The sequence below is a fragment of the Python bivittatus genome, unplaced genomic scaffold, assembly GCF_059951505.1.
Source record: "Python bivittatus isolate LINGU-HERP-01145 unplaced genomic scaffold, Pbiv_v1 ctg000440_np1212, whole genome shotgun sequence".
Classification (NCBI taxonomy): Eukaryota; Metazoa; Chordata; class Lepidosauria; order Squamata; family Pythonidae; genus Python; species Python bivittatus.
This window is the reverse complement of record NW_028277063.1, coordinates 6,427,056-6,451,734: the sequence shown is the minus strand read 5'-3', so window position 1 is coordinate 6,451,734 and position 24,679 is coordinate 6,427,056. Positions and strand designations below refer to the sequence as shown.

Sequence of the window (24,679 nt, the reverse complement as noted above, 5' to 3'; positions counted from 1 at the left end):
ACTTTCATGCTCCACTTTCCTTCTTAATTATGCTTACACAATCTGGAAAAGCTCTGGGCCCAGCCAGGAGGTCTGTATCAACAGAGGCTGTGTATACCAGGTTCTCTGTGGTCTCTCCCAGATGACTTGACTGGCCCTCTGTAGTCTCAGCCATTTCCAGCATTTCTTCACTAAGACCACTAGTATCTGCCAATCTCTCAGGCTGTTCTTCCTGGTCAATTTCCCACCATTCTTCTCTTGTTTGCTGTTCCTGTTTTTCCCCTGTAGCCTGTGTCTCATTTTTCACAGATTCCTCTACTTCCTGCTGCAGATCCTCTTCTGTCTTTCCTTTATCAGGTAAGTCTCCCTGCTGACCATTCCCCCTCTCTTCCAATCCTGGTGCCTCTCCTTTCTGTTCTGTCATAATCACAGTTTCTTTTGGCTCCCAGTGAAAATGTATCTCCTTTTCTTCCCCTTCTAACACCTCCTTCTGGCTTGCTTCCATCTCTGCCTTGTCCAGTAGTGGTTCCTTCTTTGCTGCTATCTCTCTCTTTACCTGCTGGTCTGTTTCCATCTCTATGCCTTCTCCCTGTTCCTCCCCAGAGTCCAACTGCTGGGTTTTCACTATTTTAACATTTAGTTCATCATACTGAAGTGTCTCTGTCCATGTGATTCCCTCTAGTCCTCTTTCCTTTTCATCCAGTTTACTGTCCTTCCCCTCTTCAGTTCCTCCTATCCATTCTTCCAAATTCCAGCTTCTCTCACCTTTTCCTTTCTCTTCGAGCATCTTCACCTGGTCTCCTTCAGCTTCTGCTGTCACATCTGTTTTTACCTGCTGGTTCACATCCACTTTTGTATCTTCTTCCTGTTCCTTCTCAACCTCCAACTGCTGGTCCCTTGCCATCTTGGACATCTCCTCCAACCCATCTTGTTGAGCCCCTCCAGTCCACGTTGCATCTTCTTGTCCTCTCTGCTTTTCCCCTCTACACTGTGCCCAGTCTAATAGCTTTTGTTGAACTCCCTCATTCCACAACATATTTTCCAGCTCACTTTCCTGGTCTTCTGTGATTTTTTCTGCCTCTTCTTCCCACCGCTGGCTTTTCCTAGCCTTTCTTTCCACTTCAAGCACAGCGACCTGATCTCCCTCACCCTCTGCTCTGTCTAGCACTGCAGTATTTATCTCTTCCTGCTCTTCCTCACCCAACTCTGCTTCTTTCTGTTCATTCTCAAACTCTAATTGTTGATTACCCATAATCTTGACCATCTCTTCCAAGCCACCTTGAAGAATTTCCCCAGTCCACTCTGCCCCTTCAGGCCCTCTTTTTTGTTCTCCTACAAATGCTGACCAATTTGGTGCTCCTTGCTTAGTCCCCTCAGATAATACAGATGTGTCTTGCCCTGTTTTCTGACCCATCCTTGTCTTTCCTGCCTCTTCCATTTGCCCAAGTTCTCTTCTTTCTGCCAAAAGTTCATCTGGCTCCCAATACTGACTACATATTGCATCTGCCACCTCCTCTACCACATCTTCCTGCGCAACCCCCATCCAGCTGGATTCTTCAGACTTTCTTTGATAGAGTCTCCCAGTCATGCTTGGCTCCTCCAAGTGTGTCTGCTGGATGCTGTCAGTCATAGGTGCTGTGAATCCTAGTTCAGGGGTATCACTGAGACATGCAGAAGACACTGTGGGACAAAAATGAGGAAGGACATCTGTCATTGATCTTAGTTTCCTCCCCAAGACTGAGCATCCAAGAATTTAAAGCAGCTTTCTGAACATGGTGCTCTGCTCTGTTTACCCACAGTTCCAATCATCCTCCGTGAGTATGGCCAGTGAAAGCTGTCCTAATGGAACAGATATAGGATAAATGTTCTCATATCTCTGGACAATTAAAAAGCAGGACAACAGTAGTCCTTATATTAGCCTTTCCCAGCCCCATGCCCTCTAGCTGTGTTAGCCTTTAACATAATTCACAGCCAGCACAATGAAAGACCATGCTAGCTGGGAGCTATGGGAGTCAAAAGCCAACTCATCTGAAAACGATAACATGGAGAAGGGCAACCAAGGATGGGAATCATCACCTTCACATGTTTTTCTTGCTCTATGTGAAAAAAAAAAAAAAGATTTTCTCCTGCTTTTCAGTGTTCTTCAACCTTAGCCACTTTAAGATGTGTGGACTTCAACTCCCAGAATTCCCCAGCCAGCCATGCTTTTCAAGGAAGCTAATACATTCATTTTAAAAATACACATAAATACAAATGTCAAAACCAGCTGAGTGACAATCCTAACAATCACAAGGTAATCTGAAACTACAGAGGACCATTTAAAGTCAACATCTTTGTCAATAAAAACAACAGAATCATTGACATATAAAGAGACACACACATGCACACACATATACATTGGCCATTATAATTATATTTTTCTTCTTTCTCAGTGAACATTCAGCATTTTTCAGTGTAAGCTGAATGACATAGCTTGAGAATCCATGTGATTCAGTGGTCAAGAAGTGGGACCTGGACAATGGAAACTCACTTTCAAGCCCCTCCTTGGCCATAGTGCTCACTGGGAGATTTTAATCCAGGCTTTTTTTCTCAGCCTAATTGATCTCCCAGTTGTGGTTGTGTAATGATAAGATGAGAGGGGACCTTCATTTATGGCATCCTGAACTCTTAGAAAAATATAAATGAATATAAATGAAATTCTAAATAAAGAGGGGCACACCCAGCTCCTATTGTTATCTGTGAAGAAACACCATTAAGCTGTTCAGCCCTTTCGTCTTTAATGGATTTTGTATGTGAAAGTGCTCAGAAAATGATGGGAGAAAAGAAAACACGAGAAGCTGATTACAAGTGAAAATGATGAGATCTAGATTCTCCTCTTCTATTAAATTATGCATGATAAAATAGAATAATAACAGACTAATCTGAAAGCACTTGAGATCTCAGTCTGACACTTTATTCAAGTGACAGCGATTTGCCAACAAAGGCAGATATACTTCAGCTCATGTGCAGAATTTCTTACTCTCACAACTGAACAACTTTACTTCCTATATGCCTCCACAAGGACAGGAAGTAAGAGTATGCAGCTCTATAGATTGTGCAAACTTGTTTTACAGACCACATTCATAGGACAATCTTTCAGTTCAACAGCCTTTTGAACACATTTGTAAAAATTGTAGAAAAATTATAGGAAATTGTGGGCCACTTCTGTTAATATATGTCTTTGCCCATGTCTTTCCCATAATTTAAAACTGCTAGAGGTGTTTTAATACAACTTTCCCTGATGTTATCCTTTAGTTACGTTAATTTTTCAAATATTTTCTAATTGTATATTCCCCCAGTTTCTTTAAATGTAACTGCTGCACTTTGTGACTTTCAGAAGTGCACACTTTTGTCTGGTGTAATTTTTTGAATGGAATGATGAGATCTAGATTCTCCTCTTCTATTAAATTATGCATGATAAAATAGAATAATAACAGACTAATCTGAAAGCACTTGAGATCTCAGTCTGACACTTTATTCAAGTGACAGCGATTTGCCAACAAAGGCAGATATACTTCAGCTCATGTGCAGAATTTCTTACTCTCACAACTGAACAACTTTACTTCCTATATGCCTCCTATATTCCTATGGAGAAAGATGGATGCTAGTGTAATTCAATGCTACCACCTATGCTGGTGTAAAGTCCATAGGGAAAGGATCATGAAAATCCCAAAAAAATCTGTGGAGGATTTCCTGCTGCTTCCATTCTTCACAATGTGGTATCACCAACATTCCAGAACTTTCAGTCACCTGAGAACTTTTGTTCAGATTCTTCCTGTCCCTCACATCTGCTGGGAAATTTGGAAGATCTGAGAACAGACTCGATTGCCTGATCAACAGTAACTGCCGTTTTTGATGTACCCTGGATCTCCTGACTGAGTGGGGTTATCTGAAAAGAAAGGATCTTGTTGAAGGAAAGGTGGAGCATAGAAGGATTTTGCTCCACCTCCTCTCACCCAACACCTACCTCTGTTGTGAAAGGACCTTCAGTGATCTTCAGTGACCTTGGAGAAATGTCCCTGCAGGAGAAGGCAGAGGGGAGGGGAAGTGAATCCAATTGCAGGGGAGATAATTCTGCCCCAGTGGTCACTGCACCTCAGGGCTACCAAGCAAACTCCAATAGAAACAATTGCTCCACGTCAGATTCTTGTTACCCAGAGTGTGCTGTCTCCACTTCAGAGTCATGGTGGGTTCTGTAGTCCTTCATCTCCCTTCCACTTCCTGGTTCTTCTGCTCCTGGATGAGGTTCATCACCAAAGAGGTAAGTAGTGAATGAGGAAACAAAATCCTGAAAATGGGACGAAGAGAAAGAAACACTGAATACAGTATGGACTTCTAGTTTAGGAAGCCGGCAAGCCCCTTCAACATAAGCCAGAGGTTCTGGATCCCACCCAAGCTTGAGAAATGACAGGGGTACCACTAACCAAAGCCCGTTGCAGATTCCCCAAGACTGATCGAAGGTGCTCCATTGGGCTGCTCAGTTAGCTGAACATAAGCTACACAATGGCTTCCTCCTTCTCCTCAGAGAGGGAAGTAATGTTGCTAAAGTATTTGACCACATCCTTCTCTTCCTCCGCCTTATACATTGCCATAGTCCGTTCTGGCTTTGCACTACTGTGAAAGAAAGTAAAGCACACCACATCCTACAGAAACAAAAAGTACATGGCTAATCATTCACTATCAAGCACTGGCAAAATCAGCCCCATACTAGAGGAGTGCAAACATCACCATCATCATCATCATCTCCATAAAGTTGTATTTATAATATTCAGATCATTTAAATCTCTTTCAAGATCTCCCACAAATGGAGTGTTGAACCAATTTTATTGTTTTCTTCCCTTTCTTTTTCCCTGTGAAATTTAGTGACCACCCTCACTTATACTGGCTAGGATAAACCTGGTGATAACCTTTGGCTGAAATAGAATACACCATGTTCTATTTTAATCCAGAGAAAGGACTAGTAGCAAACTATCAGTGGTTAGAGTTAAACCTGATAATTGATTAATTAATTAATTAATTGTTAGTTTATTTAACATATATAAAATAGTGATAGCCCATACTAAAGACATACAATTGTCTTTACTTTTGACCTTGAAACAAAGAGAACATGTATAGTAAGAGCGTTCATATTTACCTTCTTTCTTTTCAGCTGACCAATAGGAGAATGCAAAGAACATCTCCAGTTGGTGTTCTGAACAATCACTGGCCTTGGAATAACATACATTTCCTCATTCCCACTCACACAAAAAGAAAATTAAATACATGGCTGAACAGTCTCCCATGGACACATTTTTCATCCGTATGCATTTGGCAGTTGAGAAGTCATGCCACGCTTAGAAAAAGAATGGGGCCCTTGCATTATGACATCACAATGCTGCTTTCACCACTCTAACATCCCTTGCTCTGCCCCCACAGACACTGTTACCCCTGTAACTTGTGAAAGTAAAATGACTGTGTTAGCAATGGTGTAACTTATTGCTTTTCCCAGTTGCTTTTTCTGACCATCATTGCATCTCACTATAGCCACAAGTTTTATTTATTTGTTAAATTTCTAAAGCCACCCAATCCCATAATGATCCTGGTGGCATATACTGTTCAATACAAGACATCATAACCACCACCACCATCAACAGACATCTGACAGAGCAATAGAAACATAACCCCCATTTCCCCATACTCCCTAAAAGGGGCAAGACCTAGAAGAGTCAGGTCTTCAAAGCTTGCTTAAACAAAGTCAAAGTAGGGGCCAAACAAATTTTTGGGGAGATGCTGTTCCAGAGGGCAGACACCATGACAGAGAAGACCTGCTTCCTGGTAGCACTGTTTAATCATTGGAACCCAAAGTATGCCAACTCTTGTATAGGATGGGCAGACGTCAGAGGAGACAGATGGTATCTCAAATAACCAGGCTATATGTCATGAAGGGTTTTATAGGTGATAACCAGCATTCTGAATTGCACCTGGAAGCCTAATGGCAACCAGCACAGCTCAGGAAGCAGAGATGCCACCTGGGCATCATGTAAAATGCCCATAGCTGCTTGTGCTACTGCATTCTAAACCAGGTGCAACTTCTAAGTGATCTCCAAGGCCATGTGGACCATGTTGTAATAGTCCACACAAGAGGTGACTAAAGCATGAATGACTGTGAGCATGGCCTTCCAGTTCAAGAATAGGTGTACAAGATGAATCTGTGCAAAGGCTTTTCTGGCCATAGCTGTCAGCTGCTATCTGAACAGGAATGGCCAGACAAGAACGATCCCCAAATTGTACACCAGACCAGTCCCAAATCAAACATGCAACTTCTTTATTCAGGGCTAAAGCTGGAAAGTTCCCAGATCCAGATGATCCAAATATCCACAGGCACTCAGCCTTGCAACAGTTGAGCTGTTCCTTCACATCCAGACCCCAACAGCCTCCAGGCACTGGGGCAGGACCTTGATAGATTGGGGGTGGGTGGGGGTGTGTGTGGATAAATAAAGGATGCTGAATTTCTGAGGTGGGGGAGGGAGTGAAGCATGAGTTCCTGCCAACATACTGGATTTGCAGAACTGCAGGAATTCATAATAAAATCTCAACATTGTTCTGGTTTCTTGTAAACAAAAGTCAGAAACGGACTGACTCAGTTCCTCAAGACAATGACATTGTAATATCAGATTCAGAGCTGATCCCAAAGTGGTGCTATACTATGCTGCGGGGTGGAAATGTACACAATATTATTGAGAAAAGAGAAATGGCTTAAGAGTTGAATAAGTCATGGGAAAAACTGCTGAACTTTTGTGAAATGCACTATCCAGCTCAACTTCTTGAGTTCATTGACAATGCAGTGGATTTTTTCTGACACAAGTGCATTATTTAATTGATCTCCAGCAAAGCACCGAGAGTGGCTGGTACTCTATGTAATACTTTTGCTATAAGGCTGATCTCAGCTCAAAAACCATCAAGTAACACCAGCTATATTGTGAAAACAATAGGATACTATATCTTTCAATTTATATAGCATCTTGCTCACCATGTGACTCTGGGCAGCTAAGAGTCACATGGGTTAAAAACATCAAAAATGTGACAAAAGTCTATAAAAACACATGGCAGAAGCACACCTACATTAACACTATGGGAATATGAACACTCTTAATTAATTTCATGATACCCTAGGAACATGACCTACTGGCCAACTGGAAATGGTTAGAGTACAGTTTCCACTTCAGTACTGTGAAGCTGGTAATCCCCTTTTACAAAAGATGTTGTTCATGCTATCACTGTTTATCAATTATCCCATTGTTGGTGGATATTATAGTTGATCCATTGTTTAATAAAACTGAGATGGCTCTCAGTTTCACCACCTGGATTAACCTTAAACTGATGTGTGACCTTGCTTACAACAACATCAAGAAGACTTTTTCCTGAATAGGTTACTTCAACCTGGACTCTATACAGAAGCTTATGAATTGCATTTTTATCCTGTGCTTCCCCTAAAAACATATGATTGATTATGTGCCATCAAGTCATTTTTGACTCCTAGCAACTACATAGATAGATGTTCTCCATGACAATCTGTCCCTTATCTGATCCTTCAGGTCTTCCAACCGTGCACCCATTGACTGGATCCATCTACTTTGCTGCTGGTTGTCCTCTTCTCTTTCCTTCCACCTTTCCCAGCATTAGAGCCTTTTCCAGAGAACTGGGTCTTTGCATAATGTGTCCAAAGTAAGATAATTTGAGCCTGGTCATTTGTGCCTCAAGTGAGGATTCTGGGTTGATTTATTCAATGATCCATTTGTTTGTTTCCTTGACTGTCCACAGTTTTCTCAGGAATCTTCTCCAACACCAAAGTTCAGAGGTGTCAATACTCTTCCTATTCTGCTTCTTCAGAGACCAACTTTTACTTTCAGAGTATCACAGGGAATACCGTGCTCGCACACTTCTGATCTCAGTATCCCACATCGCCCAGTAAGTTTCATGTTTGAGTGGAACTTAACTCGGACCTTCCATAAGTCCAACAGAGGGGGAAGTTACTGTTTCATTGTGTGTTTGAGGCTTTGCAGCAGATCCCACAATGATGTTTTGTGTTGCAAATTAAATTTGCATACTTTTACCCCCCCTCCCCCGCGTTCGCCACTTCGAACGCCCAGCGACAGAACAACGAATTAAAATAGCTACACTAAAAAACTACCTTGAGAGGCTCGCATCCTTTCACCATTACACATCTTTTAAGGTAAAGAAGCATGCATGCAGCGTGTAAGGCTTGTGCAACTTGCTACGGGTTTAAAAGAATCAACACCTGCAGGGACCGCTGGATGACCACCCTTTTAACCCTGCGCCCATCGCAGCGCGCAACCGGCTTTTCCCGGCCATCTCGCGCGCGCTCCCGGCTTCGCCCAGCTGAGGACGTTGCGTTGCGAGGAGGAAGTGTCATCAAACCAGGAAGTTGGATCAGCGGGAGACTTACAGTCCTACTACTTCGGTTTCAGTTTGTCGGGTCTCCTGCCCCCAGATGTGCCGACAAGCCTAATTCAAACGACTTCTTAAAGGTAGCGGCGGAGCTTTAGCCAGAGTGATGAATGGGGGGCGAGCAAGCGAGGAGGGACCGCGCCAGAGGGAGCATCGCAGTGCGGCTATGACGCTCCCAATATTTGTTGTGCATTCATGCTCCTCCTCCCTCCCCTTTTTTGGTTGTAGGTCATCCCTCCGGTGCCCGGTCTCTGCCACCTGCCATGGGGCACGCTGGGAGTAGATGGCAGGCCTCGGGTGATTCTGAGGGTGAGTCTGTTCCCATCTCCAGCTCTCCCTTCTCCTCCAGCTGTCTCCTCTGTCTTGACAGCTGCCCCTCTTCTCTCCCCACAAACAGAGGAAGATGAAGACGTGGCTCCCTCTGGGGAGTCCGAAGCCACCCTGGATGCCTGTAGCCAGTGGAGAAACAAAGTGGGCTTCTGGTGAGGTCCTTTACGCTCCTTCTTTGGTTCAAGGCTATGGTGAATGTTCAAAGTCATATCTTCAGTTGTTAGTACATGTAGTTCCTCTTGCATCTCCGTTGCTGCGTGATAACTCACCTTTTCTTCTATGTTTTAGCACATCAGCTTTCACACATTCTGCTCTGTGCCCATTTTTTAGTTTTGGGCTTTGTTCTCTGAGTTTCTTCCTTTGCTACAAACTTGATATTTTTACATATCCTCTTCCATCAGACTGGATCTCCCTCCTACTCATTTGCAGCCCAATTTGTACAACTTGTGGCAAGCATTATGTTGCATGCATCAGTGCTTTGGGGAATTTTGAGTGTGGTGATGATGTCTTGCATAGCCCGAAGGAACTATGAGTGTTACAACAAACTTGTAGCTGAACTGGTCTGGACTTAATCAGTGTCCGAATGGGAGATTGCTTGGGAATGGGGAACCCTGCTTCCATGCATTTGAGCTCTGTCGTGAAAGAAAGATGAGATATAATTACAATAAAAAATGAACAAAATGGTAACAACACTGATATGGTTCACACCGTGGTAAAGCATGGTTCACTTAGCGCTTCAAAAAGCCTCCGTTGGCTGGATTTATTGCATTAAGCTGTAAACCAAGTTTATAAACCACAGTAGTTGGATTCATACAATCCACTAAGCCAAAACTACATATCCATATGATAGCTTAACACAATTAAGCAACCCACCCACTGATGTATGCATATGTGGTAACCTCCGTGTTTCCTAAATTGCCTCCTCCCCTCTCACAGGCTGCTCGGACTCTGCAACAACTTTGCTTATGTAGTGATGTTGAGTGCGGCCCATGACATTCTCAGCCATCAGAAGGTGCCGGAGCATAATGGGACTGGACCGGTGGGTGTGCAAAAAAGAAGGCTGTGTGTATATTTGTGTTTGTATGCACAATCAGAATGAGAAACAGGTCAAGAGAAAGTGTCAGTTACTGGAAGAAAAAGGTGCATAGAAAATAAAAGCAAGGAAAAATTGATATACAAGAGCAAGGAAGTACATGAATGTGAAATGAAGCAGACCTGCTTATATGTGGACTTTTTCTCCCATTAGTTTCAACCAGTTGGGCGAATAGCCAGAGATTGAGAAAGCTATAGTCCATTTTATTTATCTCTGAGGTGGAAAATATGTTTTTGTTGAATTTGGCAGAAATGTCTTAGCAGAGAGCCATTTGATATTAGAATCAGTTCCTAGGAATGGAAGAAAATAGGTTCTTCCTTTATTTTTATTTCTTATGGTATAGCTCCTCCTTCCAGCTATGAAAGTGTTCAGAGAAATTCACAATTAAAATATCAAATCAAACTGACCATAAAACAACACCTTGCGCTGTGCCCAGAAACACACTAGAAAGCAGTAAATGGTTACAAAACCAATATAATAAGGCTTGAGAGGTACACTTGTGAGAGAACCCTAAGTATCATATTTTTTTCTAATTGTAGCTTCTAAACGCATTTCAAGGGCAGCTTCGCAGAGGGGTATTGCAATAATTACTGCAACTAATAATTTCATTCATCATCATCTCATTGCTACTAATCCACGCACTCTTCTAGGCTGGCAGATTGGCACCAAGATGCTTCTGACAAGCACTCAGCATCTCTAGCACAACCACCTGCCCACTCCCCTTCCCAGAACCAACCTCCCAAGCCCCCTGCTCTCACCCAGGAGGTGGAGGTAAAGCAGCACCACTCACCTAAAAGCTGGGGCCAGTCCTTGTCCCCCATCTGTCCCCTACCTGGGTGGGGGGAAAGCAACTAAGCCCCAGCAACTCCTAAACCCTCCTACAATCAGCCAGCTCTCATCACAATTGAGATCTTCCCTCCAACAGTCACATCAGTCAGCATCCATCTCCAAGGAGCCTCATCAAAACCATGAGGTATCCAAATCCATGTCCAGTCTGGCTGCTCTAACTTCTGAGTTGCCTTTGTGGCCTGATGCAGGTGAAATGTCTACCTTTGCTTTCTAGGCCTTGAGAGTCAGACAAGACAAGATGGCTGCTTTCCTTTAGGTACCTCATCATGGCTGCAGGATGCTTCCTGGTTCAGTCAAGGACTGCCAGCCAGCTTCCACTCCCGTCTAGCTAGATGCAACAGGTCTTTCTATACCGCCAAAACACAAGTCAGTAGAAACAGTCCATCTGAGGAAGTAGATTGCATCAAATAAAAGATGAATCACTGGACATCATTTCAAGCAAACAGCCGAACACTCAATGTTGGGGTGTCCAACTCTGGATTTGATGTATCAACAAAGATTGGACAAGAGATGGCCTGTAGCTCTATGAATCCATGTGATGGGGAATGGGACAGGGCCACTGCTGTGGTCCAGGAATTGCTGGGAGGGGTGAGGAAGACAAGAAATGGCTTCCACAGTTTGTTTCCATTAAGATGAAGGAGCACTGTCGGGTTGCAACAGAGCAACTCTGGAAATCAGTTGTCAGTGTGATAATGAGTACAAAATGCCAAATTACTTGGCTGCCATCCATGCACAATTAAGACAGTATTAATCTGTAGATACAGAGGTGGAGAAAATGATAGTAGCAAACAGAGCAAACTCAAAGTGGAGGCAGCACATGAAAGACGGTGATGAGAGACTGGTGGCATTTTCATCTTCTGTATCTTCTTAGAGTTCGCCAATGCAAATTCAGGAAAATATCACTCAGAATTTCCAGTGATCATATCTACAGAACATCCCCCTTTTTCTTGTACTATCTAGATACCTGTGTATGTGTGCGTTTATATATTTAAACATGATCACCGTTTGAGATAGTCAGATCTAATGAGATTTCAGAGTGTTGGAGATTTGCTGATTTCACGGGACTTTGTCCAGTACACACATACACACAGCAGCAGCACCTGTAAAAGTTGCTGATCCCACACCTGAGTTTTGCTTCCTATGTTTTGCTTCCCACTCAGATTCCCCCCAGTGTTTCTCCAGCGAATACAAGCATCAATACTTCTCGTTATGATTGCAACACCATTTCTACTGGGGTAAGTGTAAAGGCCAGATCAGGCAAGCGAAGGTGGGGAGCTACTCTGAGGTTTTGATAGCAACCACTGGTTCTTTTTGGCATCTTGCATAGGCTGTATTGCTGGCGGACATTTTGCCTACGCTCTTCATCAAATTCAGTGCTCCTTTTTGCATCCACTTGTTCCCATATGGGTAAGTTTGCACTGGTGCAAAAATAATTAACAAACCATTGGTAGATAAGAGAATGGAAGGTATATTATACTTGAACTCCTCGTGGGATCTTTCTTTATGTAAAAAAAATCCTTATCTCTTCAGTTGATGTCTGGGAAAAATTCTCTGATTTTGTCATGCTTGGGATTCAAAAGTATCAGTGCCTCGGGATCTCTTTTCCAACCTGGTCATACTAATCAGGAATAGTGGTATCACACCTGGAACACACCTAGAAGTCACCGTCTAGAGCAGTTTCTTGAACTTGGCAGCTTTAGGATGTGTATCAGCCCACCAAAACAAGGGGAGGGGGGGCTGATACATGTCTTAAAGCATGGCTGGCTGGGGAATTCTGGGAGTTGAAGTCCACACATCTTAAAGTCGCTGAATTTGAGAAACACTGCCCTAGAGAGTGTTGACCTATTGTGTGATTTGCTTGTACAGGGGTTACATTTGCCTTTTGAAGAACATGTGCTTGTAGGTGTTTTTTTCTATTGGAGAAAGCTGTATGTTCATATCAAGGTAAGAAATAGAATTAGGAAATTTATTTAGATCTATTGATGGGGAACTTCAGTCAAGGAGAAAGGAAAATGCATTCAGATAAGACGTTGTCTCTTTGCTTGTTGCCCAGTAGTTTGTTCTGATCCGTTCTCTCTCTCTCTCTCTCTTTCTCTCTCTCTTTCTTTTTCTCTTCCACACAGCTTGCGTGTTGCCATTTGTGTCGTCTCAGCTTGGGGCAGCTTTTTGCTAGTGGCTTTCTCTACCAGCACAACACAAAGCCTCCTGGGTTAGTGCCATTTTCACATGTGTGTGTAGTCTTAAAACAGATGGTTCTTCAAATATTGGAGGAAACACCGTACATTTGTCATTCAACCCAGCTATTTTTTTCAGCACCAAAGTCCCTTTGATTATATTTAGAACTAAATGCAACTGATTTAGCTTTGATCTGTCCATAATCCTAATTTGCTTGTCATGATATGCCAGAATTATGGTTTATCAAGGATATTATTGCTTGCCATCCATTCAAAGTAAAAAGTAAAAAAGGAGTTATTAACATTGCTTGGAGAAATCATAAGGCTTATAGAATTTTTAAAAAGGAGCCAAAATATCAAATTGGAGCATGCTCAGTGGCTAATGAATGCTGAATATTAGCTGAAAAAGGCAACAGAGTGTGGAGATGGAACAAAGTATGATAGAAAAGTGGGGAGTTGACTGGAATGCTACGTAGAAGTATTCCTTCTAGAAGGCAAAAACAAATTTTAAGTAAAATATTGCAGCATGTGTATTTTAAATACTTGTGCCAGAGCTTCTGAAGTTGTAAAACTTGCACAGAGATGAACATGTACAACTGATAGATTTTTGATGGAAGAAGCCAGGCCCAGTCCAGGTCTGCCTTCTGAACAATTCAGAGATCTGATAACAAGAGGACAGATTGCTTATATGTGATGTCTCCTTTTTCCTCCTCATCACTGTAGGTGTTGTGCTTGCCAGTATATCCTCTGGTCTGGGTGAAATAACATTCCTGGCACTCACATCGTTTTTCAACAGGTAAAACTTTGAGGAGGGCAGTTGCAGGATTTGGGATGGTGGTTGACACCTTACAATAGGGTTGGGTGTGGCTCCTGCTTGCTTAACAAACTGGGCTTTAAAGTAGGGATGTCCAGCCTTTCTGGGCCCATGGACCCAACTGGAAATCTGAGAAATTGTCATGGGCACCACCTTTACAAATGATGTGATGGCTATGGGAGCAGGCTTCATAGTAAGACTAAGTAACTAACTAAAAAACTGAGTGTGAAGGCAGAAACTGGATTTGGAATCCCAAGGTCAAATCATATATTCTCACTGACAAAACCAAGAAAGAAAAGTGTTGGTAGTCCAAGAAATGCAGCCCTCCCACCCCCAATGAACAGACAAAACTCTCTTTACACACATAAACACACAGTATATCCTGTGTGGTATTTTCAGTTACACTGACCATCCAGAGGCACCAAGTGATCAGTTTTGCCCTTACTGGGACTCCTTAGATGTTAGCCAGATGTTATTTTATGGGGTTCAAACCCTCTACCAGGAATTGGACCTTTGCACTTTAGATGACTATATATACAAGGCATTAGTTTTAGGAACATCCAGGTCTTGGTGCTCAGAAATTGCAGGAAGAGATATCTAGAAGCTCTCAGAATATGTATCATTCTGATAGCTTATAAGCACACAAAACAGACTGTATGTAGTCAAAAATATTTCCCCTTCCAAAAACATAACCACTCTGACAAAATACACATGGTGAACCAAAGAAAATAATTCTCGCTAACTGGCTGGACAGGCTGCCTAATGGAGATCAGAGGTCACTACTTAATCTTCCTTTTTTCTCTGAAGAAAGTTCTATGCTTGCTTGGGGCCCAGACACATTTGGTGGAAAGAAGTGGGAGGCATAGCTATAGATACGCTTTGCAGCCCCCAGAACTCAGTAGGTTACATTTTTATAAAAGTCACTGGGTCAACAGAATTGATTGCTTGTGCTATGATGCTGAACTGAGCTTCAGAGACTATTAAATATCCTTCTGCGTGTTAATAAGTCACATTTTCTTTGCCTTAATGCTGGTTCTGGGTAATAAGAAGACAGACATAATATTGTACTGAGCAGTACATCTGGTTGGAAAGCAATCTTAAGATGTGCATTTCACTCTGAAAAAAATTAGCTGTATATATCCAGCCTAGTTAGGCTGAGCTTAGAAATGTGAGTTGGACAGAGTTCTTATTGGCTAACACCGGGGTAATACCAACATATACTCATGAGAGCTGTTGAACAGCTTTTGCAAACAATACTTTTTCTATTTGCATACTAGTGAAGAATGAGCATCTAAAACAGTGTTTCTCAACCTTGGCAACTTTACAATGTGTGGACTGCAACTCCCAGAATTCCCCAGTGAGCTGTGCTGGCTGGGGAATTCTGAGAGTTGAAGTCCACACATCGTAAAGTTGCCAAGGTTGAGAAACACTGATCTAAAAGTACATACATGCATCACATTAAAGTGTTATCTAATTCTAATGTCAAGCAATACAGTATTTGACGTGCTTGCAAGTACATCAGTCCTGATAGTTTTGAAGTATAGGATGGGAACTGTGGTTAGACTGGGGATGATTATGTGGAAGTTGTATACCAAAAGCACCATGACTCATGTTCTGTTTCCTTTGCTTCTCTTCCCACAAGTGCTGTGATATCTGCCTGGTCATCTGGAACAGGTGGGGCTGGCCTGATCGGGGCCCTTTCCTACCTCGGGCTGACACAGGCAGGCTTGACTCCTCAGGATACGCTCCTCTTCATGACAATTGTTCCTGTTATCATGCTGGGCAGGTGAGATCTAAAGATGGGACCTGCAAAGAGAGCCTCATGCAGATACAAAAAAAGAAAGGCTATGGATGTCAAGAAGATGGGGGCTAGGAGAGCATAAAATGAAGCAGGAAGCAAGATACTGATTGTATATGAAATGTATGGATGTGCCGCACTTTGGATCCAGAGCCAAAAAGGTTTGAAGCAGGCATGGGCACATAGACCACACCTGTCAGCAGCTGTAATGGGCTGTGAGAATAACCTTGAGAGACAGGAGGAAGAGCCACAGCCTAGATGATAAGTGAAATCTGAGCCCAAAGCAGGAACGCAATTTGAGAAAACGTCTCAGAATTGACCCTCCCTAGTTCTCGAGAATGTAAAGGCAGGAGGGGAAGAAGCACATTCAGACTTGCAAAGTTCTGTTACTGTCACCTTAAAATAAAACTAGTATTAGTATTCATGATTTGGGTTTCTTGCAAGTCTCAATGCCCTTGTGGAGAGAGTGTGATAAAAATGCTGGCTCATCTTGTTTCTCTTATCTTTTTATAGTACTTTGTTATATCCTATAATGTATAAAATCCCTGGTCACTGAAATGATTTTTCTGTTAGGTGTTATTTGCCGACCAAGATGCTAGAATCTCACAGCAAGTTGAAAAGTTTTGTCTGGATGCTCGCTGGACCTAATGTTTCCATTTAGGGACGAGCAAGATGTAATTAAATAGAAAAAAACAATTTGTATGGTTATTCTGGATTATGTGACCTCATTTTATTTGAGTTGTATATTGCTGAGTATATTGGCCAGGGCCTGTCATAAAACTGAATTACTATATATTATAAAGAAAGGTTATTTTAAGAAGAAACCGAAAAGCACAATCACTTTGTAGTAGCCATCATCTTTATTTGTGAAGATGCTATGTTGTTGTTTTTTACATTTGAATATGCTTCAGTCCTCCTCCACCCCTTCAGCTCCACATGTCTTAGTTGTTCCTGAGATCGTAGAACTTTAGGGAGTCGCTCTAATTTATACTGCACGCCATAGATGAGGACCGGGCAGATAGTCCCCCAGCTCCTAAACCCTCTAAGAAAGTGGCACCCCTACATTAAGGATCCTCACCTGGAAAATGGGGTGTAGAGAAAGAATGGGCCAGAAATTCCTCCCTTAACTCCTCTACTGATGCCACTTTGAGTGTTCCTTGCCTGCCATTTGGTTTTCACAAATTAACTCACAAATTAGTCACAACAGGGTCCCTGCCATTGCTTTAGCTAACGAGGATCATAACGATAAGGGAATAATCGGATGTAATCCTAAGTAATGTGTCCTTGCTAGCTGGAAGCTAGCTATCTCTTATTTGAGGGATAACAACTGTAACCTCAAGGTAGTGGGGGCTTGTGATGGCACAAGGCACCTGCCACCCTTGACCATCTCCCTGTTTCTCCACCTCCATAGCTACTGTTTCCTGCTGGCTCCTCCCCCTCAAGCCCCTCGCTGCGGCTGGGGGGTCTGCAAGCCGAAATCGCCACGTGCCCTTTCTGTGGCTCAACAGCCTCTCCTGGGGAGCAAAACGACACTCCCCCAAGGTAAGCGACTCTTGCGTGAATGACTCCCGTGACCTCAGAAGATGAAACCCTTGTCCATAATGCATCTTCTTCTCCTGAAGACTTTCATCCCTGAAAAATGCTGCTGCTGCATCCTTAATTGTGAGGCCCTATGCTCCGGCCAAGGATGGGAAAGATTTTATCATGAATCTTGTCATCTTTTGTATTGGGGTGGGCAGACTGCATGCAGCCACACAGTGATGCCTCTTTTGAAGCCCCCCCTTGAGCGCCTCCAATATTTGGGAAGGGGATGGTAGGTTTTAAGACACAACATGGGGGCCTTAAACCTGTGCAGCTTAAGGCAACTATTTTGTCCCTCAAAGCCCCCATGTCCCAAAGCAAACCAAACATTTCCCCCAACCACTCAGTTGACATCAGGGTACCCTCATTTTTTTTGAGGGTAGCTTCTAGCTGCATTCCCCCTCCCCAGCTTTATATGTTTCTGCAACGCTTCTCAGAGGAAAATAAGATGCCGTTTTTATAATTTCAATTGTTCTGTCCCTTCTCCAGCAACACAAAGACCTCAGCTCACCTTGCAGCAAAAAGGACAGGTGGTCAAGGTAAGAAGCTTGCTCAGAATAGGTGGAAAGAATTTTTGGAGTTGTGCAAATGTAAAGGTGTTCATCTCGTAGGTTAAGTGGGGATCAATGTTAAATGGGCCTGGGGAAGGGGTTGATACATGTGGTTTCAGAAGGTTCCATCAAAAGGATATTGTTTAGCTATTTAATCTTTTCTTAATAGATTTTCTCTTGAAAGAGGTGGATTAAGAAACATGACAGGAAAAGACAAGAGGAGGAAATATTATCTAAATATATTTTGTAAATACTACTGAACAAGGTAGGGCAGTTGTGCAGTAAAAGCCTGAAAGTATCTTAATTTTGAAAAAGAGGATAAAAAAATAGGAAGGAGGCATAAGAACTTGAAAGAGGAATGTTTCACAGGTATGCTACCTGGTGCTGGACTAGGAGTAGGGGGACCCAGGTTCTAGTTCACCTTCTACCATGGAAGCTCATTGGGTGAATTTGGGTCATTTGCTCTCTCTCAGCCCAACTTACTCACAGGGTTGGGTTGTGAGGAAAACTAGGAGGAGAGAGAGCAGTACATATTCTCCCTTGAGCTCCTGAACAAAAAAGGATATAAATCTAATAATAAATAGAGATTGGATCAAAACACATTTTGGGAGCAGTAGATGGTAGTCTACTAATTATATACTTATAATGAACTAATAAGAAATCAACTATAAATACAACCCCTGCCTTTCAAGCTCAATTGTTTTTTAAATGATACCTTTCATTTATACAATTTCTATCCCATATTTCTATCATCAAAAATACTTCAGCTGTAATGCTCTATTATACTTTATTGTCGCAACCTTCTGTTATAATATAAGCTGCAACGTTTTGTGTACGTGTGTTATGCATTTTGCAACCTTTGTGCACAGTAGGCCTAGATCACAACATAAATAAATGTTGTACTTTACTAAGATTATGACTCTGAGGTACAACTGCTTCTGCTAAGCCGGAGTTGTTGGGCAGTATACAAATTTAATACATCATCATCATCTCAACTTTCTCCATTGTCTATCAAATGAGTATAGTCTCCCTGGAACTTCAATTAATCCACATAATTACATAGTTTAAGATACTTTTTGGCTTTAATTTTAAGCGCTTTAGGGTTTTTAAGGGTTTTTCGAAGCAGTTCTGTATTATCTGCATTTTATTTACTGTATATGCAAACATTCACACATAACAATATGATTATTTCCAAATTATGATTAAGTAAATTATGGCGTTACTTATAGAAAGAAGGACCTGATGGTTTCTTAAACGATTTGGCTGTTCACACAATGCGCTCACTCACCTTGTTTCCTTCAGGGTCTTTTGAAATACCTCATCCCATTGTCTATAGTGTATTTTGCTGAATACTTCATCAACCAGGGGCTGGTGAGTGTAATGGGTGGTTATTCCTTTATTGGGGATAGTGCTAATTCACCTTCTGGCTCTTCCTTCTTAACATTTACTCTCTGTGTTGTTCTTTCCCAGTTTGAATTGTTGTACTTTCAAAAAGCAGCATTAAGTCACCCCCAACAATATCGCTGGTAAGTGGGAAGTGATAAAGTAGCTATATCTTGCTTGGTGCTTTCCAGATGTTAGACTATGACCCCAGTGAGCCCCATCCAACACAGATTAACATGTCTGGATGTTGCTTGGTGGGGGAAAAATGAATTGCTAGCTAAGTGAGGAGATAGGCTAGAAAGGAGACAGATGTGAAAATTCTTGTGCTAAGTCTAGAGGATTTTTTAGAACTACAGTTACTGTATTCATATATAGTAGTAAGCCAAAAAGCAAGTTAACTAACTTGAACTGAATTCCTACTGTCTTTTGCAGGTATCAGATGCTCTACCAGGCAGGAGTTTTTATTTCCCGCTCCTCTGCCAGCTGCATAAAGATCCGAAAGATATGGCTTCTGTCTGTATTGCAGGTAAATTTTTCCCTCACCAGCACTTCCCCTGCTTCTCGATTTAATGATTCCTTCCTGTCTGCTTAAAACATGTCCTCTCTCCACTTTCACTGTAAGATTTATTTCACCCCTCCCACTTGCTTTGTATTTATATATTACAATCACGTTCTGCCTACTTTCATAGGCTCAAGGAGGTTAGCAATGGGCAAGCAAATAAAAAAATAAAATCACAAAATCTGCTACCATAAACAATTCAGCATTCTGTTAACATCATAAATACTGGTAGTCCCCAGTTTAAGAATGAGTTCCGTTCCCAAGGTCTATCCTTAAGTCGAATTTGTACGTAAGCCAGAACAGTATTCTATAAAACTGAATAAGTAGTATTGTGTAATTAACTTGAACCATTGTGTATGTAACTTGAATTTTGCTGCGGTAAGCTCCGTTCTTAACTATGGGTTGTCCATAAACTGGGCATCCTTAACCTGGGGACTACCTGGTATCTGTAAAAATCAACCAATGGGTACCCAACTATCCTGTTAGTGATCAAATGATTTTGCACATAGTAGAAAGAGCTTCTCTTGGCTCTTGCCAGTTTTTGCAATAATAGAACTTATTTGTTGTAGTCCATAATTGGCTTCACACAATATGCCAAGCAGGTTTTAAGCATTATTGGTTAAATAGGCAGTGGTTCTTATTCCAGAAACGGTGCTGAGCAATGTGCAATTGTTTATGTAAGGTCCAGGCCATTTTCTTTCAGATATTCTGTACAGAAACTGCTGCGTCACATATGGTGGCAGAGGCATCTCTGGAAAGGGCTATTGATCGCAGCCTTTAAGGTGTTGCTGAGCCCTGGTTCGCAGCACACAAGGGTTTATGGTCCAAAGTGAGGAAAGCTGGGAACTGTAGTTCAGCAGCTTCTGATACATGAACCAAAGCCTACTAGAGGTTTTATTTTCTTATATATGTCTTTGTAAAATTAACAAAGTACTATGTACTGAGCAGCTTACTTAATGTTGAACCCTGACAACAAACTGAGGAATGTAAAAAAACCACTTAGAATCTGGTTTGAAATATGACCTGAACAATTTCAAATATTCCAGTTTCATCCTCACCTTTTCCACCTTGCATCCTGATGGCAAGATCCAGCTTTCTACCTCTAAAGTCACAGAGCAGAACCTTTTATTATGTTATATCTAACTATGGTCTTTTAGCTGTCAAATGGGATGACCACTCCTGTTGTGGCAACCCAATACTTAGGCCTGACCAAATGCTTAATGCAAAGCAATACTTCTACAAAGCAAAGAATAACAATACAATATAACTTTTTTCTAAAAATACCAACAACAACTGAATGAAATATATTCTGTAATAACATTGGCTTTTAAGGTCTAGCACAGTGTTTCTCAACCATGGGAACTTTAAGATGCATAGACTTCAACTCCCAGAATGCCCCAGCCAGCCATGCTGGCTAGGGCATTCTGGGAGTTGAAGTCCACGCATCTTAAAGTTCCCATGGTTGAGAAACACTGGTCTAACAGAAAAGCCAGGTTAAGCATATTCCGTCTTTATAAACCAAGGCTTGCATCTTGAAGATGAGTGAGCAGTTTGAGCCTCAGAAAACCAATGCTTGACTTCAGCAGGAGCATCAGCTGCTAATATCTGCCATCGACATTTGCTTTTAGAAACCTGAGAGCAAGGGCTGATAAAAACAAAATGGCATCAGTGAGCCTCTACTGTATTCTACTGACCTGCCACCCTAAAATGGTCTTGTCTGTGATTTGGCTTCCAGGCAATTGCTACGGCTTTGCCAGGCTAATTTTCCTCTGTTCTCACACTAGTGCCTGAACATGGTGTTTCTCTTGGCTGCCGTAAGCTACGTGTTTTTACCCAGCATCTATGTGGCTTTCGTTCTGATATTTTATGAAGGATTGCTGGGAGGAGCCGCCTATGTGAACACTTTCCTTTGCATCAGTAAAGAGGTGAGTTTGAGGGGAGAAGCAACAGGAAGAGGTGGGATTGGAAGTATGTAAGATCAGTCATATGCTGGGTGGGTAGAGAAGAGTGTAGAATAAATATGAACATCCTTTGAAGCCCCATTGTCCTTTTTTCATGATCCTTGGCATCCTGCTGACTATCATAGCTTAAAACTGGCCACAGAGTGCCCGCCCCACCCCATTTTGAGTGGGAAACACCTGAAAACTATAGCATAGGCCCTAAATGCAGCCTTTTACAGTTAACCACCCACCAAAACAACTTCCCGGCTCTACATCTGTTCCATAAATGCAGTAGGGGCCTTTTCCTCAGCCGGCCAAAGAATGATTAAGTGTGGCCCTTGATAACCAGAAAGTTACCCACACCTGGAACAAAAGATGGGACCAGCACAAGAATTTGCAGGGCTTCTCTGCAAACAAACAAACTCAGTGGGCCTCTTTAACCAGTATGGGATGAAACAAAGAAATATTTCCACCACTTGTTTTGCAAATGGGGAGAAGTCGGCATTTCAGCAGGGGGACGATCCTCAAGTTGGAAGGAACAATTTGTTTTCTTGGAGTCTTTGATATTTGGTTACCCAACTTCTGCTTCAGTATTTCCAGTGATGTGGAGGTCTTGAATGAATGACCCAATGAATGACTCCAATCAAGAGTTGTTGAGAGTTGGGCCGCATACAAGTTTAAATAATAATAATAATAATAATAATAATAATTATTATTATTATTATTATTACTACTACTACTACTACTACTACATCTCCTGGTTGCACTCTTATATTGTCCTTCCTAACATTCAGTCAAAATCTGCATTTCCATAATTTAAAACAATTTATTTGTATCAGGAATTTTTAGTTCAGCCTTCTGTATAACATTTCAACATACTCTCAACATACCCCCTCTTAGTTTTCTCCTTTACATACCCCCTCTTAGTTTTCTCCTTTAAAGTCTAAACAAATCCATTTCCGATATTTCTCCTTCTAGGCCTTAGTTTCCTGTTCCCTTATCACCCTTTCTGTCCTTCATCATGTGAGCTATACTTATTGAAATTTCCTTTTTAAAATATCTATTCAGACTAGTGCAGGAATCCTGTCCTGTTTAATTTACTTTGTTTTTATATATTCACCCAATCACAAATGTCCTTAGAGGAGTTGATAAGCATCAAACAAAATCAAATAAGCAATATACAGTGATAATAAAGCTGATGTATTTAGAAAGCGAGCGAAAACAGATCAAGGTACTAAAAATTAATCCCTTCCTGGAAGACACAGATTTTTATATAGGCAGTGAAAATGCCAGGCAGGTCTCTCTTGGGAGGGTATTTTACACAAGGACAGCTGCTGCTGTTTCCCTGAGGGCAGTGTTGTCCACTCATCTTAGTGGCCAAGTTTGGACAACACTGCCTGAGGGCCACCTTGTTGTAGCCTCATGGGGAGTTACCTTCCAGAGGAAAGTTTCTGAAAGTGATATTAGTAACTAAGCAGGAATAATTTCCTTCAGGTAGATTGCTGCTAAATTGATTAGGACTTTAAAAATCAACATCTGCACTTCAATTAAGACTACAGAACTGATTGGCTACCAGTGTAGCTGACACAACACTGGAACAGTGTGTTGGAAGGGGCAAGTCACAGTGAGCAGTCTTGCTTCTGCACTTTGCACAGTGTTCAGTTTGCTGCCTACAAAGATTAACTACACCCCATTCTGCTGGTCAGTCTTGCATCTGACCAACCTGTCCCCCCAAATCCAATCACTTTGTACTGCAGAAGGCCCTCGGGGAAAGAGGAAAGAAGAAGCAGACTGTTGCTGACCTGGAATGGAGCCTGCATTGTTAGGAGCAGTTGCAATCATTTCTTTTAATGATATTAATGATCAGGGAGGTTGCCAATCAAAGCCCAGGAGGAAATGTAAACTAGAGCATAACAGCAAGACAAATGTCATATGATGCTGGGCCTTTGCCAACCAGTAGGCAAACGGTGCTGTGATTTATCAACAGATTTTTGGATAGTCCTCAAAGGCAGCTCCATGTTAAGCACATTGCAGTAGTTGCTCTGAGAGGTTTCTGTCCTGGGAATGTATTCAAAAGGTAAAATAGTGATCATGCTTCCAGTGATGAGAATTCAGGTGGGACTCCAGCAATCACTTATACAGAATACTAGCATCTGTGGTTGGCTTCATATATACTAAGCCATGGTTTGTTAAAAATAAACTAGAGTTTACAAGCCACAGTGGCTTGGTTCACATCTTGTGCTAAACCCTAGCCAAGTATACCACATAAGGCCAATGATGTGCTACACATAGAACAGCCAGAGGTAAGCTGTATATTGCACTTTGAAGAGAGATCAGAAACCCACGTCCAGTCATGGCAGAGAAATATGATGATTTTTTTTCTCTTCTCCTTCTCCATACAGAGCCAGCTGGAACATCGGGAATTTACAATGGGAGTTGCTTGCATAGCTGACACTTTAGGCATCTCGCTGTCAGGGGCCATTGCCATCCCTGTCCACGACTATTTCTGCCACCTTCCTTGAAGTCTGTTTTCCAGAGGGATCAACAGATGTCTTGGCATACTTCACCTTTGTTCTTGAGTGGAATGGTACCCAATTGTAAGGAGGGGAAAATGCTAAATTTTTAGTATAAGCTGACCTCCAAGTGCAAGAAGAAAGGAGCACCAGAAGCTGCTAGGGATTCATTCTCTTGGCTTCATTTCCCTGAACATTTTGCTTTAGGGAATTAGATGGTTTTAACTGAGCCCAGCTGAGGTTTTGTTTTGTTCCCCCTCACATTGTACAGGAATTGGCAGGTTTAAGGGGAGAAAAAGCAGTTGCTGTTGGATGGGAATCTAGAGTTCTCAGAGGTGTAGTAGTTTTACCGTAGCACAAGGTAATTTAGAAGACATTTTAGAAGACGCCTCTCTACATAAGTGGATTAAAGAGATGGAGAAAAGAGATACTGTTTTATTCATAGGTCAATATATTAGGAGGGAAGTCAGACATGCGATCCCAGTGGGTGGGCAGGATGATAGTTTTGTATTTGATCTACTTCTTTCTGAAGTTTGGTCAATAAACTCAGCCCTTGGAAAAATGTTAGAGTTGTTAAATGATTATCCTATGTCAAAGAAGCCAAGTATGATAAAAGTTGGTAAGTTTA

At 41.9% G+C, this 24,679-nt stretch overlaps 2 protein-coding genes across 5 annotated transcripts in view; one reads left to right on the top strand and one right to left on the bottom strand.

The window, feature by feature from the left end:
* Positions 1-8,596, bottom strand: part of APOBR (apolipoprotein B receptor) — an 18,743-nt gene extending 10,147 nt beyond the window's left edge. For 2 of the 4 annotated variants that reach the window (XM_088142774.1, XM_088142773.1), the window contains exons 1-5: positions 8,297-8,523; positions 4,173-4,306; positions 3,986-4,037; positions 3,769-3,907; positions 38-1,659 (exon numbers count right to left, since the gene is read on the bottom strand). In XM_088142774.1, coding sequence (XP_087998900.1) covers positions 38-1,659; positions 3,769-3,907; positions 3,986-4,037; positions 4,173-4,306; positions 8,297-8,431 — 2,082 coding nt within the window. In that variant the 5' untranslated portion in view covers positions 8,432-8,523. The other 2 variants (XM_088142775.1, XM_025171977.2) reach the window with 2 other exon arrangements.
* CLN3 (CLN3 lysosomal/endosomal transmembrane protein, battenin) lies at positions 8,414-24,679 on the top strand. Its single transcript, XM_007421428.4, has 16 exons — positions 8,414-8,546; positions 8,695-8,775; positions 8,864-8,948; positions 9,733-9,835; positions 11,899-11,973; positions 12,066-12,145; positions 12,862-12,947; positions 13,636-13,708; positions 15,369-15,512; positions 16,936-17,066; positions 17,595-17,644; positions 18,959-19,027; positions 19,127-19,182; positions 19,472-19,565; positions 21,383-21,523; positions 23,941-24,679. The coding sequence occupies exons 2-16, from the start codon at positions 8,730-8,732 to the stop codon at positions 24,058-24,060; spliced, it is 1,353 nt and encodes a 450-aa protein (XP_007421490.1). The 5' UTR covers positions 8,414-8,546; positions 8,695-8,729; the 3' UTR covers positions 24,061-24,679.

Excerpts from the sequence above, each read along its gene's own strand:
- CLN3 (XM_007421428.4), top strand. The coding sequence starts at position 8,730 with ATGGGGCACGCTGGGAGTAGATGGCAGGCCTCGGGTGATTCTGAGG. Across the intron at positions 13,709-15,368 it reads CTCACATCGTTTTTCAACAG|TGCTGTGATATCTGCCTGGT; the intron begins GTAAAACTTTGA and ends TCTTCCCACAAG. Across the intron at positions 15,513-16,935 it reads CCTGTTATCATGCTGGGCAG|CTACTGTTTCCTGCTGGCTC; the intron begins GTGAGATCTAAA and ends CCACCTCCATAG.